At 38.3% G+C, this 18,032-nt stretch overlaps 1 protein-coding gene across 26 annotated transcripts in view; it reads right to left on the bottom strand.

The window, feature by feature from the left end:
• EYA1 (EYA transcriptional coactivator and phosphatase 1) overlaps positions 1–18,032 on the bottom strand; it is an 84,649-nt gene that overhangs the window by 35,571 nt on the left and 31,046 nt on the right. For 11 of the 26 annotated variants that reach the window (XM_028736722.2, XM_028736712.2, XM_028736715.2 and 8 more), the window contains 6 exons: positions 16,280–16,417; positions 9,975–10,057; positions 9,404–9,590; positions 7,941–8,083; positions 7,260–7,343; positions 927–1,016 (listed from right to left, as the gene is read on the bottom strand). In XM_028736722.2, the coding sequence (XP_028592555.2) occupies positions 927–1,016; positions 7,260–7,343; positions 7,941–8,083; positions 9,404–9,590; positions 9,975–10,057; positions 16,280–16,417 (725 nt within the window). The remainder of the gene's footprint in view (positions 1–926; positions 1,017–7,259; positions 7,344–7,940; positions 8,084–9,403; positions 9,591–9,974; positions 10,058–16,279; positions 16,418–18,032) is intronic. The other 15 variants (XM_028736714.2, XM_028736716.2, XM_028736725.2 and 12 more) reach the window with 5 other exon arrangements.

The following is an 18,032-nucleotide window of genomic DNA, read 5'->3' as shown; positions in this document are numbered from 1 at the left end:
ACCGTTTTAATAAGCAGCTGAGTCTACCAATCATTCAACATTAATGATTTTCCTTGGGTTAAAAGACAGACTTCCTCCCAGTGGGTTGCAATTGAGAAATAGACATACACCTAGTGATCATTAAGAAGGAAGCAAGGTTTAATATTCAATTGTCTGCATAAACAATTATGTTCTGATGTTTGAACTTGCATACTTTGATCAAAATTATAATAACTGAATAAGATATAGCCATCAACACTCCAAACAACGTTTTCAGCTACTAAATGTGGAAGTGCAACACATTATATTTTGTGTGAGCAAATATATTCACGCAGCTCTTGTGCAGCATAATTCCAGATTACCCAACATATTGTTTTCAAGATGTTGCAGGCCTACAGCTCCTATCATCCCTGACCACTGGCTACGCCAGTTCGAGTTGATGTGAAGTGGAGTACCCCTGCCATATTCAAGCAAATAAGCATTTCTGATAGGTCAAAACAACCCTCACTCCAATGTTGATGGCTGGTGTGTGTAGGACTAGGATGGCACATAGGTGTCACCAAGGGTAGGGCTTTGCTGCATTGGGGAGGCTCCAGCTGCATCAAGGTGAGTGGAAAGCTACTGCCAATAATTCTACTGCCATCACTAGCAAGTGGAAAGCCCAGAAATTGGACTTTTCATGGGTAGCAAACCACCAGGTCAGGAGCAGACCCCAAACCGTCCAGATCCCCTGTAGGGTCTGATCTTTGGGCCTGGCAGCTACACCTGCTTGGAGTGAAAAGTGAGGAGGAACCCTCCTCATTTTCTGCCAAGGCTGGTATGAACCAGAAGTGACACTGCGGATCCAATGTTATTTTCCTCCCTTGCGCCAGCTATGATTGCCCTCTACAAGCCTATAAAAAGAAACTAATAGTAAATTTTGTCTTGATAGAACTATAATTACTTACTTCTAAATCATTAAAGAATAGATGTGTGTCTGCCAAGTTGAAAATCATCTCCTCCATCCTCAGTCCCAAGGAAACAGAAGTAGGGGGGTCCTCAAAGAAAAAAATAACAATTATAGTTGGTAATGTATAGAAAGGAAGCCTAGAATTCTACAGTTCTCTGCCACCCAAACCAGTCTGTTATGAGCCCAGATTTTGCATTTATTTATTTAGGTTATTTATACATTGAAGCCAGATGTGTTCAGAGGGAGGGAAAGGCTTCTTTGATCCAGCTTCCTACTCCCATTCCCCTCCTCCTGTTCCTCCAGAGTCTGCCATCCTAGGTCTGAGCCCAAAGGTGCTCCAATGAAGTACTGTTGTTGTTGCTGCAGTAGTTAGGATGTGGGATATTGTGGACTAGAGCAGTTTGGGCTACATGGTGTGGAGGGGTATGAAGTGATTTGCTAAAAAGGTGGGCAAGGAAAGATCCTATGCATGAGGTTTTTTTTGGGGGGTGGAGGTCACTGTAGTCTAATTGAATAGAAATACAAAGCTTCCTTATACTTTGGCAAACCTTTGTTTCATAGGTCCTCAGGAGAGTTTCCTCAGCTCTGCTACATGAGCTCAATTCTGGAAAAATACTAGGAACTGAACCAGAACCTTCCACATATATTCTGAAATAGATCTATGGACTCCTCCCGAAATACTACACAATAGATTTAAGGACTCTAATAAAATACTAATCATTCAGCTATAGCCCACCCATATGGAGAAGAAATCTATGGGGGGGGGGGGTTTATTCATGTACAACACACTTTAATTGCTCTACAGACATTACCATAACAAGTTACTTCTTGCTGATCTAATAAAATCAGAATGTGCTCAGCATTGTGGTTTACAAATACAATACAGATGTGTGTGTTTAATATACATTATTAATCTATGAATTGCAACAGGGCCCTAGTATATACATAGGGCATGCAATTTAACAAAATTATTTTTCAAGGTCATGAACATGAAAACATAATTTTGAAAGAATGGGTTATAAATTTTAAAAAGCTAATAAATAAACTAGATTGGGATAGATATCTCCCACATTAATCAATCATTCGTCTGGCAATAACTTCCCAGAGTGTTTCAACATAAATGCTTTAAATTCATTAAAACAACAAAATACAACTATTTTGTACTTAATGTTCTGATGTGTATAGGTAATTTTGCTACTCTGAATATATTCATAAAGAAAAATGAGGTTTGAAATCTCTAAACCTAACATGGCTGCCCATCCAAGTGGGGGCAAAGAACAATGCTAAGAACAGGACAAAATTTATAAATATAATTTATTTAAAATATATGTATATGTGTATCTATATCTATATCTATATCATCTATATCTCAAAGGGAAGGGTAATAGATCAGAGCTAGAGCATATGCTTTGAATGAAAAAGCTTCAGGGTCTGAAAAGACTTGAGTATGAATTCCTGGAGACCCACTACTAGCCAGTGTAGACAATATGGAGGAAGATGGATCAATTAACTGACTCAATATTAAGCATGTCTCTATATTATATAATATACATTCCAGTCTGGTTTCTCGTTCCAATTCTAACTACTATTTCCAGGACTACATTTCTTTGATTAGCTTATTCCCTTTTCTCCTGCATCACAGAGCAGAATCCTATTATTATGAATAACCTCACTTTCCTACCTAGAGTCTCTGGAACAGCAATATTGCAAAAAAAAATAAAAAATAAAAAAAAAAAATTAAAAATTGACACTACAGTACCAAGAATCTATAGCGATAAATTTCTCACTGCTCTCCTAGATTCTCTCTGTTCCCAAACCAAACTGCACTGACTCAAGCAATCTACAGGATAAAGATTTTTTTTTAACAAAAAAAGTATTGTGCTTGAAATCCCTGTGTACACTTAACACAAGTACAATGGTGTAAAGGGTTGGTGTAATCAAATACTACAACCCAAGTCCTCTTTTGCTATTCGGAACCATTAATTTCCAAATAATTACTGGGAACTGAAAGTTAAGGAAAACTACCATCCATTGTAAGTTTATTAGGATTTGTAGTTCAATGTGAATGTCTAATAAGGTATAAAGGTGCAAATCTCAGGTGAATGTTCAGTTTAAAGGGGAAATACCAGTGTGATAGACCACATATTCTTTTCTTGAACATGGAAGTCAGGGTACAAAAACTATCAGTATGTGATTTTAAAATGTTCATTCCCTTTGTTCTGTGGGTAAGAAGTAGTTGAAAAACAGGAAAGTTCACTTATTGTACGTGTCTTGGCTTATTTTCCAGTTAAGCTGGAAAGCCACAATTGAAGACTTCTGTGAAAGAGGGTTTTTGTTTTCCCTCCCCTCTTCACAGAACATTAAAGCACACATAAGGATCTCTTAGAATTAAATCAGGTAGGCTTCCCCGCCCCCTAGAGAAAATAACTTTTCTGATCAGGATTGCAAAAATTCAAATACCAAAGGTGGTTCAGACATAATGTTAAACCATTATTTGGAGGTACATGAATGAGTTGTTAAGGAGCCTTGGGTTAGCACTCTTCCTCCTTTTCTACCCTTGCACATGGCAATTCCCTACCTCCTTTCATCTGAACTAGCTAACTATGGTTTTTGTTGTCCTGCAAATCAGGATTTAACACTAGGATCTGGCAGTGAAATGGGAAACGTGGAGAGTGGACAAACCAAAATTGCTCATTCATATAGTACCAAACCATGGATTGATGTTACATCTGAACCATTTAATGCTGTAACTTTTCTTAGTGTCTTTCATGTTATGCAGCAATTGATTTTTAAAATAGTTTCAAATAATCATTCATGAAGCACTTGGCATTGACCACTTTGTGGTGCATGCCAGCTGTTAACGCTGTAAGAGGTGATTTGATTAGAGATACAAATCTGCAGAAGGCATCTCTCTTTGTAAACATTTGAAGAATATATCCAGCACTTCCACACTTTCTTTTTTAGCACAGCTGCTGGTCATTTTTTTGAATGAAATCTAAACATCTTTATTTAAGATAGTACTTATATTGCAGAGAAACTGCTTTTGCCCTGCGCTCAAATGACAGCATTTTGTTAATGAGAAAATGCACACACATCCCCTCCAGCCATATCTATTGCCATTATGATTGGTGTGAAAAATGTGAAATGTGAATCTCATGATCACCCCATGGCTAGCATCCACAACATCAGTAAGTGTTGTTGTTGTTTTTTGTTTTTTTGTTACGGAACACATCAGTTTGTCAGATATATTTGTTATAACGCTATCTTTTTTCAAAAAGTGAGCTATTTAGATCCATCTTAAAAGGTCTAAAAATATAATGCATCAAACCTGGACTTCTTCACTTCCACCCACTACTATGGCAGAATTACTGAAGATGATAAAATGGTAATTTTGATCAGTGCCAAAATTACTATCTCTCCCCCCTTGACTTGTCACTGTAACTTCGTTGCTTTGCTTCTTTTCTTCCTCTCATTGAAACAGAGCTCTAACAGCAATAAAGGGACCCCTGACCATTAGGTCCAGTCGTGACCGACTCTGGGGTTGCGGTGCTCATCTCACTTTATTGGCCGAGGGAGCCGGTGTACAGCTTCTGGGTCATGTGGCCAGCATGACTAAGCTGCTTCTGGAGAACCAGAGCAGCACACAGAAACACCGTTTACCTTCCCGCCAGAGCGGTACCTATTTATCTACTTGCACTTTGACGTGTTTTCGAACTGCTAGGTTGGCAGGAGCAGGGACCAAGCAACGGGAGCTCACCCCGTCGCAGGGATCGCACCTGATTTAAATGTGATGCTGGGTATATAAATGCAAATCACTCATGCAAGGTTACATGTGGCCATCCTCTTATTTAAATCAAATGCCACTTTGTACATGTGCAGTATTAATACACTTGCACAGTGTACACCTGGGGAGCCCTGTTCACCAATGCTGCATTCACTGGTGTCTGTAACCCTAGCATTACTTTTAAAATGAACACCAGATTTTGGGCAAACTGTACAATGCACATTAATGACACTTCTCAGCAAAAAGTTGTCCTGAATTGGCCAATTCCTTTTTGCTCTGAGCTGCATTCTAATGAGCACATGAGGTTTTGTTTGCTGTTGCTTCTTTCATTCAGGGATAAATCAGATTTCACTCTAACACACTAAAGTTGCTTAAAGTATGAGAAACTCATGCAGCACAGCAATCTTAACCCTGTCCAGGGAGCAACAAGGTGGAGTAGAGGACTGACTGCTAAATCCCAAAACTTGCTGCATTGAACCAGCCAGGAAATTGAAGTGCCCCCTGGCTCCTGCTACCAGTTTTTCACTATATAACTGGAATAGCAGAGAAGATCTAGAATCAAGCCCTTTTAGGGGATCCCAAGCTGTCAGCATCCCACCTTATTTTGGAGAGTTCCACTGATAGGAAAACCACCAAACATGGCAGCTACAGTAGAGCCTCTCCAACTGGTGGCAAATAGAGGCCACCAAAGAGAAGACTGCACAATATCCTAATCACCAGCACCCCAGACATCAACATCAAGGGAGATCAGGATTGCACTGTCGGCAATACAATATACAAAAAACATACACCACCCTTTTGATGAGAAATAAAAAAAAAATCCTCCAGCAAACACTGAAAAGCTTGATTGTGCTCCTAAACATTTATCTAGCCTTTGTAAAAACAGCACTTCATACTAAGAACAAGAGAAACAGAGATTACGTTGACTAATATTTTAAGGGTAGCGTGCAGTGCTTTATCACATCATCATTCTGAAGCATGTCAGAGATATACACACGAGGCCATTTATTTAATAGCAGGATAGCTTTGACATACACACATCAAAAGTTATTTATTCAGTTCTCTATAGATTAAAGTGCTTGATCTATCTTAAAGTATTGGAGGCAATTTCAGTGCCTTTTTTTCAATTAAATTTTTTTTACACTGAGTCATACAGTGCAAGCACTCCTTTTTTTGGACATCTGCCATAGCAAACTCCCTTTCATAATCTTATACATATTTCTTTGCTTTCACTCAACGTAAGTAATAGGGAAAACACATTCATTACTTTACTAGTATATTATCAATTTAATTGGGGTGGGAAAGATTTCCTCACATCCCAAAGTCCAGTAGGGGAATTATGGGGCTGTAATGCTATTCAAGGGAAGAAGTTTTAGAATATTAGGAGAGGGGGATAGTTGGGCCTAGCACTGTGGGAGCAGCTGCAGCACTACCCATTCCGGTGCATTGGGATACTGTGAAAAGTCCTAGACTGTGTGGGAGGAAACCATGCTGCAGCTGTTCCCATACCAGTATCAATCCTTGGAGAACAGGGGAAGCACTATAGCTCAGTGATAGAGGCTTTGTTTGCATGCAGAAGGTCTCAGGTTCAGTCCATGGCATCTCCATGTAGGAATGAGACCTGCCTGAAACCCAAGAGATCCACATCCAGTCAGTTTGGATGATACTGAGCTAGACAGACCACTGGTTTGACTCAGTATAAGGCAGCTTCATAGGTTGAAAACTGGACGAATGTAATGGGAAGAGCCACAGAACATGATCTTCCTGCATGGTATGAGACTTCTTATGTCATAGGGCCCTTGCAGTCATGTTGTTTATGTGGTTAATCCAAATAAATGTGGTTAATCCACACTTTCTAGTGCAAATAGCCCATCATTTTTCCAACTGCAGAAAGGCCAATTAAAAAGATGATGGGAAATTAAACTGAAAATTGCAGGCTAGCAACCAAATGCTGTTGATGTCTTATAACTTCTGTGTGAACGTAATAGAATGAATGCTCAGCTGGGAAGCTCCCAGAGACAGTAATAAGAATCTTAAGGGTAACTGCAAATTAAGGCCAAAAGCCTAACTAGTCCAGCATGGTGTTTCTGACAGTGACCAAACATATACCTATGGGAATCAATCAAGAAGGATATGAGTGCAATAGCCATCTTCTGCTGTTGTTTCCCAGTGGCTGATATTCAAATCATGCAAATATTGGTTGGTTGGTTTGTTAATAGAATATAATTCTCTAATTCCTCACTTCTAATTTATAAACAAGGTCAAATAACTCTGTAGGATAAAACCTTAACCACACTGACTGGGAAATAAGTAGTGGGACTTACTCCTGAGGAAACAAGCATGGGATTACACTGATAATTAGATCAAAGCAATTTATGATCTGACAATCTTGTATACTACTAATTTTGTTTTTGTGCCACCAGCACTGAAAACCTGGATGGGAACCATTAGACAGTTCTCCTGCTTTACTTTTTACTTCACTACCACACCATACTATAGATTCTTTATGCACAAACACATATAGACATTGACTGTCATGGTACTTACTCTCCCATATCTGTTAGCATAGGATCCTGTAAGCAAGGAATGGAAAATGATGATTGTCTCATCCAAATCCCAAATGAATACTCTCTGTAAAAAGATAACCAAATCAATGGGTCCCTCTGTAAAGTTGATAATTAAAATAGGAAAAAAAAGCTTTGATAAATGGATGTACATGTGAACAAACTATTCTGAATGTTGTACCATAACACAGCTATCCTTTCTTACTATGTTAGAGAAACCCATACATTTCAGAACAACGTCAATAAGTAATGTAACATCTCCACATTAACGGCATACTTTTCTACTAAGAATTAACATTTGGAGGGTGACTGGTTTCCTATCCCTACAGTAGATTTAGGGAGGTGCCCTTCCAGCAGGAAGCAGTAGAAGTGTTGCAGTGATGCCCTGGGTAGCTATTACCTCTCAGCATGCAGAGGGCACAATCTAGGGGTGAGTAATTTTGAAGGGGAAGGAAACTCCCTTGTGAGAAAGGTCAAAATATAAGACTAAGTAGGAGTGGAATGGTTTTTAGCTGGAGTTTATAATTTTGCTTTGCTTTTGAGGATTTTCATGTGCTGCAATTTGGTTTTATGCATCTCTTAGCCTAGTATGCTGTAACTCGTCCCAATGCTTCTGAAGAGTATGAGAAATAAAGAAATAAAATAGCTACTTCATATACAATACCTCTAGGTCGGAGTCAGGTGGTGGTGACGGATTATTATTCCTTCTGCCTCGACCACGTGATTTGCCATCTGAGCTGCGACGCAACCTTTCTGCATCAGAATCTTTGATGGGTGTTGCTGGGCTGTGGATTGTACTGTACTCTGCTTCAGAAGAAAAAAATGCTTATATTTTAGTTTAGTTGTAGTTCTTTGATTTTGTTTCTCTTTAAGTATGATGCACTGAAATGGCCACACAAAGTTTTGGTGTACTTTTGTAATAGATTACCATATGTATTTATGTTACCAGTGGTACACTAATTCCTGGAAGTCAGAATTCTTCCTAACCCAAATATATACAACAATGAAGTCAACTGAAAATTCTCCTTTCCGATACTTGGAGGGGTTATTTCTTAAAAAACAAAACATCCTCCAGCTTCCAAGAATTCATAGAACATAAGCCGGCCAAAGTTAACCTTATAGCTCACTGATTCCTGTAAACTTTGTTCTTTGCTCTCTCACATTCTTTGCTCTTGAAATCAGTTTAAAGCTAGTTTAGAATTAGTTTAAAAGTACGTCTTCTGTGGAGAACTTTCAGCTTAAATTTTGGAGTGTGGAGGAAGTAGGCCACCAACATCTCTGATAAATATTATGGGACAAAGAGGGTCAAATGGGGTGGGATAAAACTCACTGCTGCAGCTTCTCCCAGTGACTATCATCCAATGGCCACCATCCTCCCTAAGCCCTCTGGATTGATGCTTAGTGATGACTGGAACATCTGGGGATTATTATAGCTAAGCATGGACTTGCAACGTACAGTCAAGCTTTTCAGTGCAATCCAACTCAGAAGTCCCACTGCGTTCAGTGGCGTCTACTCCAAGTAAATGTACGCAGGGTTGCAGCTGGACTAAGCAAGCCTAGTGAAGTCCTTACACATCCTTTTTTTGGCTGTGCCTGTTGCAGGCTGGTCCAATTAAGATGCCCTAAAACTGGAAGTTCTTTGGGGGATCTGCAGAGCTGTGGATACCCCTGAAACGTCCCATTTCAGGACTTCCCACCAGCTACCATGGATGGTAGTTTCAGACCCACCTGGGCAACACTTCGGATTCTTGCTGCAGTGGAGCCACCACTAGCAGCAGTGCCACCAGAGAAGCCATGGTGTGTCATGCTTACACCACCTACCAGTCATGAACACTGGGATAGTCATGATGGCAAATATTAACTAAAGTTTGAGTAATGAGCTCAACATCTGAAAAGACTATAACACATCTTGTAATCTGTGTTTTTACTTTTTAATGCTGGTGTTTATAAATTATTTGAGGTGGTAACTATAGGAAAACCTGTATTTAAAAACTCACTGCTGTCCACTTTCCCCTTGCTGAGCCAGTCCTTTCTTAATAAGTGCCACCATACATTCAGAATTCTTCTAAAAATACATTTCAAGTACCAAATTGTGGCCTATAGGTACAATCAAATCTATGCATTTACCTGCTGTAGGATCTGCAACTGCTTGACTTGTGATGCCAGATGGTGGTTCTTGAAGCTGGTATGTCGCATTGGAAGAAGGGGTTGTTGGACTGGTGTTGCTACTTGTCATATAATGCGAAGGATATGGAGAACTGTTATAATACTGTGCGTATTGACCTTGGCCAAAGCTGGGGTAAGAAGGATACTCCTACCAGAGTTGAGAAAAAAGCTGTATTAGACTTTCCCATCAACATGCTGCTTACTTTTTGGTGTGCGTTCCAAAGTGGAAGTGGAAACAGATGCCTCAATTTCTCTGCCATCTTGGATTTTGCAGAGTAGGAAATCACAAACATTATTTATTTTGCATAAATAGGAAATTGAATTTTAGAAAAACTATATCAGAATTGGGTCTAAATATCATCCATATATTTTTTTCAGGCAATAAAGAGGGGCTGTTACAAGTAACACTAAGGTAATTCTCAAAATTCTAAAGAACTTCAAGGTTTTGTGTAGAATTACAGATATGAGTTGTATTATCCTTCTCAAAACACACTTTTGGCACCCTGTCATTTAATAATTTTCATATATTTACCTGTTGTGAACTGTTAAATCCCGTAGAATTTGTAAGTGAATTGTTTCCAGCATATATTCCAGATGATGTAGTGAAACTGCTTCCTGAAACAGAACAAAAAAAGGAAGAAAGTTTAGAGTCAATACAATGTCTCTAAAAAGAACAACACAACAAATCAACAGTGATAAAACAGAATTTTTCATATGCTGGTACAATAAGTAATCTACAGTAAGACTATACTGTGAATGAAGTGATAAATTACTTCCAGGGCTCTAGATTATGTGAAAGCTAAAAAGTTATTCAAATGAAATGTATTAAGAGTAGAATCAGAAGTCAAAATCACTTTGCTTCATTTTATTATGTTAGGTACCCATAAGAGCAAAGCTTGATCAGTAGAGCCAATGGCACAGTTTTCACTGTGTGCCACTTTCAGTGAAGTGCCACTTCAAACTACAGGTGGAAGGTTCCTGTGTTAAGAATGCTTCTTCATATAAAAGACATCCTCCACTATTGAAAACTAACATGCTGATTTTCTTTGTGAAGAGAAAAGGCAACAAGAGTGTCTGGTGGCACCTTGAAACTAACATTTATTATGGCATAAGCTTTCATAGACTAGAGTCTACTTCACAAGAAGGCTAAAGTGTTACAGATACACGTACACATGTGTGTGTGTGTGTGTGTGTGTGTGTGTGTGTGTAATTAATTTCACATTGTGGTCTCTTTTTGAAGTTATTTTGTTCAATGGAGGTGACCATCTATTTTAACCGGCTTATCAATTGCCAGGCTGTCTGTTTTCATGTTTTGTGACTGGCCCTTATTAATAACATAATTATCACCTTCTGTACACACTGTATTTTATTCCCCCACTACCTGTTTACTACACCCCTCCCAAACTATGTTTGATAACACGTCAAGCGCTGATGAAGTCAACTGTAGTCCATGTCATAATAAATAGGTTAATCTTATCTGATTTTACTGCAATAGACGAACACAGCTACTGCTTGGAAATATGTGGAGGAAGCTTTTGATTTGGATAAGCATTCAAATATGAGATCTCCCCCTACTGTCTTAAATAGTAATCCAGAGCAATATCTGCATGCAGTTATTCTGTTTATGTAGCCTTGTAAGTTTCAAATCAGTGCAAAACTACATAGAGATTGTAGTCCTAAAACATTTACTTGGAAAACCCCCACTGATTTATTTGTTTATAAATAAATATTATGAAAATATGTCTCATTGTCACATTTTGGTTTTTTTTTGGGGGGGGGGAGGAAATGACACATATCCTGGAAGATGCTGAGAACCCCAAACTTCCATTGCTGTTAACAAGACATATACTTTGTAGTCCTTAAAAATGAAACCTTTTATTATTGCTATAATGTTTTCTTCCATGCTACAGAAACACAAAGGAAGTTTTCACCACCAACTATGAACCTTATGGGCTTCTCAATAATGGCACAGATAATTATAGTTCATTAAATGTTCTTGAGTATACAGCCTTGGGCAGCAGTTTTCTCTTTCCTTGAGAAGTTATGGTTGCCCCTGACACTACGAGAATTATTATATGACATTTCAAGTAGAAAGGCCATAGCCTAAATGTGCCTGGACACTGCAATACTCTCTCAACCGTAGCTGTCCAAAATGGACAGATGGGCACTCTTGTTTTAATGCCTTTATCTACAAAGCTGAATTTCTAAAAGGGCAGCAACCTCCTTTTAGGCCCAAAAGCAAATGTGAACATATGGACACTTAATAGTGAAAGTGTATGGAGGAGGGGAGAGGGAATGGGGAATACAAAAAGCTGCAATTTCCAGGAGGCACTGAAGTAGCAAAGCATCCTCATAATCTGCCTTTTTCATTTATCATGATTACAGAATAGCTAAGAACTAAGGTACCAAAAGGAGAACCAATGAGAGGAACAATGGTCCAAAGATATCTGAGCGAATGACATTAGGATATGCTTGGAACTGTGTGTAAGACACACACACACAAGCTAGAGAGTGGTAGAGGGATCCTTCAGATCCCAGCCACTTCCTAGGATAGCAATCTCTTTGGTAGGGCTTTTTTGGACCCGGCACCTCTCAGGTGGGCAACATCGCCGTTATAATAGAAAAGGGGAGGCGTTCATGGTGAGTTTCAGCACCTCTTTTTCTAGAAAAATAGCACTGCCTTTTGGCCCTTCCATAGGATTGTAATTAAATGATTTTGTAAAAAGATCCTCACTCTGAAAAGTCTAAAAAGGAAATCTAAACTACATAGTATATTAGAAATGTTCCTTCCTTAATTTTGTAAACACCATATAATGGGCTCCATATTGCTGGAGGTGCCTTAGATGAAGTATGAGATTTACCGCATAAACAACTTACATGGTAATCCTTTAGATAAACTAGTCTACATTAACTAGTGTTCTCTCTAAATGCCTTAGAGAAAAAAATAAAAAGTTATTTATACTCATGTTCATGAGCCATCCAGTTATGCAGACACTTACTATGGATACCTCAAGACATCAGGTTGGATCCTGACAACCATAAGCAGAAACAAGCTTGCAGAAGGGGGCTTTACAAACTTCCTCCCAGTGGCCCTCTCCACCCAGCCCGAAAAAGCTGGTCCTTGTGGTTGGGGACCCCACAGAACAGAACAGGATGAGCAAATGAAAATTAACAGAAAGAGAGAATTAATGAATAGTGGGCTCACAGAAGGTGTCAATTCACCCCTTCCACAGCAGTCCTCTCATGTTCAATCTCACCCTGTTCTGTATGATCCTGCAACCCTCAGGACAGATTGCTTTTGAGCGGGGAGTGCAGAAGACTGCAGTGGGGAAAATCCCCTTCTGTGAGCTTTCTTCTGCTTGCAGTTCTCAGGATCCAACCCACTGCCTTTGGAGAAATCAGGACTAGTTGTATATGAAAAAACAGACACACATTAACATTTTAGTAGAACAAAGAGATATTTCAGTAGCAGGAATAAGGGGATTCAACTCCCAATTTTTCAAATACTTGCTTTTAGTAAAGGCATTCACCTTTATATTAATACGGAAAATAAAAATAAATATCAGTGCCTAAGCATTTAGGACATTATTTCGGGACAGTGATTAAAATAATTGTTGAATGTTGCTCAGCAAAGATTCTTGTTGGCTACTGTTTCTTCTGGAACTATGAAGAGGTCTAATAGATATCCATATCCCTACTCCGAAGTAAACATGAGTGGGATCATGCTGACCAAGTAACCACTTTATGCAACATTTCTTAAGAATAAACATTTTATTGTTTGTGATTAATTGGATATGTACATAGAAGTACTCCTATATAGAATCAATTAATGTATAAATTTCACAGAAATGCAAGAAAAATATCTAACATCTAAAATAACACTTAAGCGGCAATCCTGTGTCTACTTACTTGGGGGTAAGCCCAACTGAACTTATTGGGACTTATGGCTGAGTAAACATGCTTAGGATTGTAAACTTGCCTTTCTTGCATATTGGCAGAAAGTTCACAAGAGCCAATGAAAACTGTTATTGCACCTAGGCCAGCATATTACAACAAACATCTCTTTCATCTTATGCCATTACTGACTCCTATGGAGAGCAAGTAGGGTCTCACAGACCATAACAAATGTGAAACAGGTTTCTGAAAACTGCTACGTAGACCACCCAAGGACATCAGCTTAGGAGTACTTAAAACATTCTTTAAAGTTTGCCACATTTTAATAAGGTATGTCATGCCACAAAAGCACAGTGCTATTGTATCAGATGATATGCAGATCAACAAAAAAGAGTGAGTGCCACCAACTAACCCAATGAACTATAAAATTATACAAAAATCATTTTTGCACCTTTACAAATTAAAAGTACATTTTATAAATAGGTAATCATGCTGAAACAATTGGCTCATGAGTAATGCTAGGACCACAACACTGGGTATGTAAGAATTTCAGAACACTTTTGACAAAATACCCCACCAAAGAATCCTGAGTAAGCTTAGCAGTCATGGGATAAGAACAGAAGTCTTTTTGTTTGTTAAAAACAGCAACTGGTTAAAAACAGGAAGCAGAGAGTAAGAATAAATGGGAAGTTCTTTCAGTGTTTTTGTTGGCATCCGTCTGTCTTGAGATAAAATGGAGGGCAGCTCTGGGGGTGAAGTCAAACTGCTGTGTTATAAGCACCAAAGTGACCTCCCCAGGATGCAAACCTGAGCAGTGTGTATGGATATCGTGACAAAACCTCTCTCTCGGCTTTGCTGATTAGGTCCAAAGGAAAGCAGAGCAATACATTTGGCATGAGCGTGGCTGCAGGAGCTGCCAGAAAGAGGTGTACAAGGCACCATCCAACCGTTTCAGGGACTCCTGTTAGGGTTTACTCCTTGGCCTTTTCTTCTCCCGAAGGTATCCCGCAAGGCAGTGGAGGTTTTGGTACAGAGTTCTCCTTCTCCTAGATGGGCTACATTCCCAGGTTGGTGAGCCCCATCTGCCCCTCACTTCCCTCTACAGCACATGCAGAAACCACCTTCATAACTTTTGGACTCACTATTGGTCTTTCCTGCTCAACCCATTGGAGCCACATGCAGGGGAAGTCCCTAACTTACTGAGGGTTTGACACCCATTAATTTTTTTAGGACAACAAAACTGTAACATTAAAAAACAAATTAAAAACAGAATCTACATTACAGGGTCCAGAGCTAGCTTTCCATACTTAAAGCCATGCTAATTATGCTTTATATCGGGGAACAACTTTTATTCTGTTGAACTCCACATTCCTTCAGGGGTAATCTGTTGAAGGCTGCATGCCAGCAGCAAGCGGAGCTAAAACCAAGGATGGGCAAAGCCGGAGCAAAAGTGTTTTGCATTAACTTATCCACAATAAAGAAAGCTATTTCAGTTTTCACCATCACAACCTCAGATTAGAATTATCAATCCTATGCAGAAGTGAGACCCACTGTACCATTTCAGATTGTACAAATCAGTATTCATGGATAAGAAAGAAGCAAATGCCATTTTCAAACTATTTTACTACAGCTACCAACATATGCAACTTCCCTATAGTCCTCAACTTATACTAATTAAGAGACGATAAGGCACATCTTTGAACCTCTGTGAAAATCGCTCTTTGGTGATTTGTGAAAACTCAGCAGGATGCAAAAGTGCTTGTGCATTTAGAATATGAAAAATGTAGGATGCAGGAATCACGGCCCTGATTCTGCTGCTTTTGCTCTCAGCAATGTTGCTGCTAACCATATTTGAATTGTTATATGATAAGGCCACTATTCCAAAAGAAGAAGAAGACGAAATTAAGCAATATTTAAAAATGAGGCTGAAGCAGCTACCAGATCCTACAAAAGAAGATGTGACATAATTCCATTTTTTAAAAAAAATAATAATAATCTGTTGAAAGAAATCTTATTCTTTCTGTTGAAAACTTGGTGGTAATGTGTCTTAATCCAGACCTTATGTCAGATCATCACCTCTGCCATTCTAAGTTTGCTGTCAGTTCTAAAGGTAAATGTTTCCTTTGCTTACTGGCTAAGGACTAGATCAATACATCCTAAAAGCTATTCTGCATCAACGAAGTCTGATACAGTTAAGACATTAAGGCTTCTCTGCTTCATAACATCTGTTCTAAGGTTTCCAAGGGATTCAACATGCATAGCTCCCACTGACCCAGTCTAAAATTAGAGATCATGTTTCTGGTTAGTTTTGAATCCTTTTCTCTATTCCTAAGAAGAACTGGATTCCATAAGTACTAACACAAAGAAATATACAATACATTAGGCATTACGTATAATATCAAGTAAACATTTAAATTACTATGGGGAAGAAAGCACAACTGATAGCATCTAATACTTATAGAACTTCCAAACTATACTGCCAACATTACCTAAATAATTTTGACAAGTTAACTTGTAGGGAATGTCATCTTAAATTTACAGACAAAGAAAACACACCTAAGGGATGAAATTATGTCAGTTTATATTTGTATTCTTGACACAATTTTTCACACTGCTCTGTTTTCTATCACAGCAGAGAACTATGCTGCAAGAAATGGAATTTTACAATAAAGGTCATTGTAATGTTGGAATCACATAATAAAATAGCCATGTTTAAAATGCTTATGTTGATGAGACCTTTAAAACTTAGGTTTGAATTAAAAACGCTAATTTATCATCAACAATGCAAAATTGCATTTAAAATCTATCTAGTTTTGCACATAATATACACTGCTATCATCTTCATTTGGCTACCTGCATTTTCAATTATTATTATTTTTAAAAAAACCACAAAACCAAAACAACATGTGAAAAGCAAATGAATTCTAATTACTTTATACAGACCTTGCATCTGGTAACTGTATGGAGCCTGTCCTGGCTGGGGAGTGCTAAAACTTGCACCATAGCTCAGAAAGCCTGTCTGTCCAGGTGACTGTGCTTGTGATAATCCACCTTCTGTCTTGATGCCTGCCCACAATGCACCTAAATCAGTTAGTGATAGCAAAGCTAGTTGTTCATATTTTAACAGAGGGCATTAAATAAAATCACACAAGTATTCATGTAAGTATGCAAAAGGACACCAACCCATAATCTAGTTAAGCTGCACTATCTGAACTGACACAACCTTTCTACTTTAAATTCTTGTTTAATTTAAATCTTGCATGAACATACTGTAGATTCACCTATTTAGCAATCGTTACATTATCAGTATGAAGGAACAGTGACAGTTTTGTGAAATTATAGATGTTTAAAGCACATTTGATACTATTATACATTTTTTGTTTTCTGCTCATTCAGAAAGACATTAGACAACTTGTTCTATTAATATAAGTATTTCTTATATAACTTTTCACATGCAAGAGCTTAATAATTAAAGAGGGTCAGAATATCAATAGGGAATTTCATATTTACAAAGTCCAGCATGTGAGTTAAAACTTTCTTACCTACCAAAGTTGCCAGGTTTTACAGTGCAATCCTGTATATGAATTCAAGGGAACTGGGCAACTGCATATAGGATTTCCACTACCTGGGTCCCAATGCTTTAGTTGGTTTAGTTACTAGGGGCCAACATTAACACATACAGTAAGCACCTTTTACATCTCAATAGTTTTAAGATTTTTCCTAGACATTTTCAAACAGGGTGAGAGTGGGAAAATTATCTCTTTTTAAATTATTGCTTGGGCCTATAGGCACATATCCATTATTAACTGCAAAAGGGATACAGCGTTTTTGCCATGTAAACAATACAGATCCCACACCTTTGAGATGTCTCTTCAGACTGGAGTAACATTATATAGTCTTTTTTATTTCTTTTCTTATTGAATTTCATCAAAATTCAAATATCTACAACCCTAAAAATGATTTAATTAAATAAATGCAATCCAGAAAATTAAAATGTATTTAGCCTGATAAACAGATAGAGACAAAAATAACATTTTGCAGCCTGCCATATGCATTGGCACCTCACTGTCTGGTTTGCATCCACACCATAATAGGCCATTATTTTATGTTGTGTTGGAAAAGGGTATTGTCTGCAGCCCAGTTGTACAGGTAAGTTTTAACTGCTGCAGAGAATCAGTGACATTCGGCAATGCAACTGAAGCTCAGCCCCGGGATTCTGAAGTGAGGCAAGATGCATGCAGGTGGTGACAGGAAGACCAACAAATCCGTTGGAGCTAATCTGGTGATTTGGCATACAAAATAAAATCACCATGTGGATTATGCACTTGCAATTTTAGATATGACAAAGCTGCATGTAGACCATGTATTGGTGTGTAAGCTGCTTCTCCTTTATAAATACCCTCAATTATTTTTCCACTGCAAATCATCCACTCTCAAGGGTGCATTGAAAAGGAGAAGCAAGTGTCATGATAACATTGCAAGCAGCTGGGGAGTAAAATTTCATTCCCCACATGGCAGCTATATTGTGAAAAAGCAATCCTAACTCTTTTAAACCTCTTCTCTGCATTAAGAGGGCAAACTCATGAATGGTATGATGGTAGTGATGGGAATTATGCTGATGCATGAATATATGTATGTTAATATGTGTATTTAACTTAATTCAAATAAATAATAAACTTCCAACAGCATGTCTGAT

This window comes from Podarcis muralis, chromosome 8 (assembly GCF_964188315.1).
Source record: "Podarcis muralis chromosome 8, rPodMur119.hap1.1, whole genome shotgun sequence".
NCBI lineage: Eukaryota > Metazoa > Chordata > Lepidosauria > Squamata > Lacertidae > Podarcis > Podarcis muralis.
Note: the sequence above shows the minus strand (reverse complement) of the source record. Positions and strands in the feature narration are given on the sequence as shown.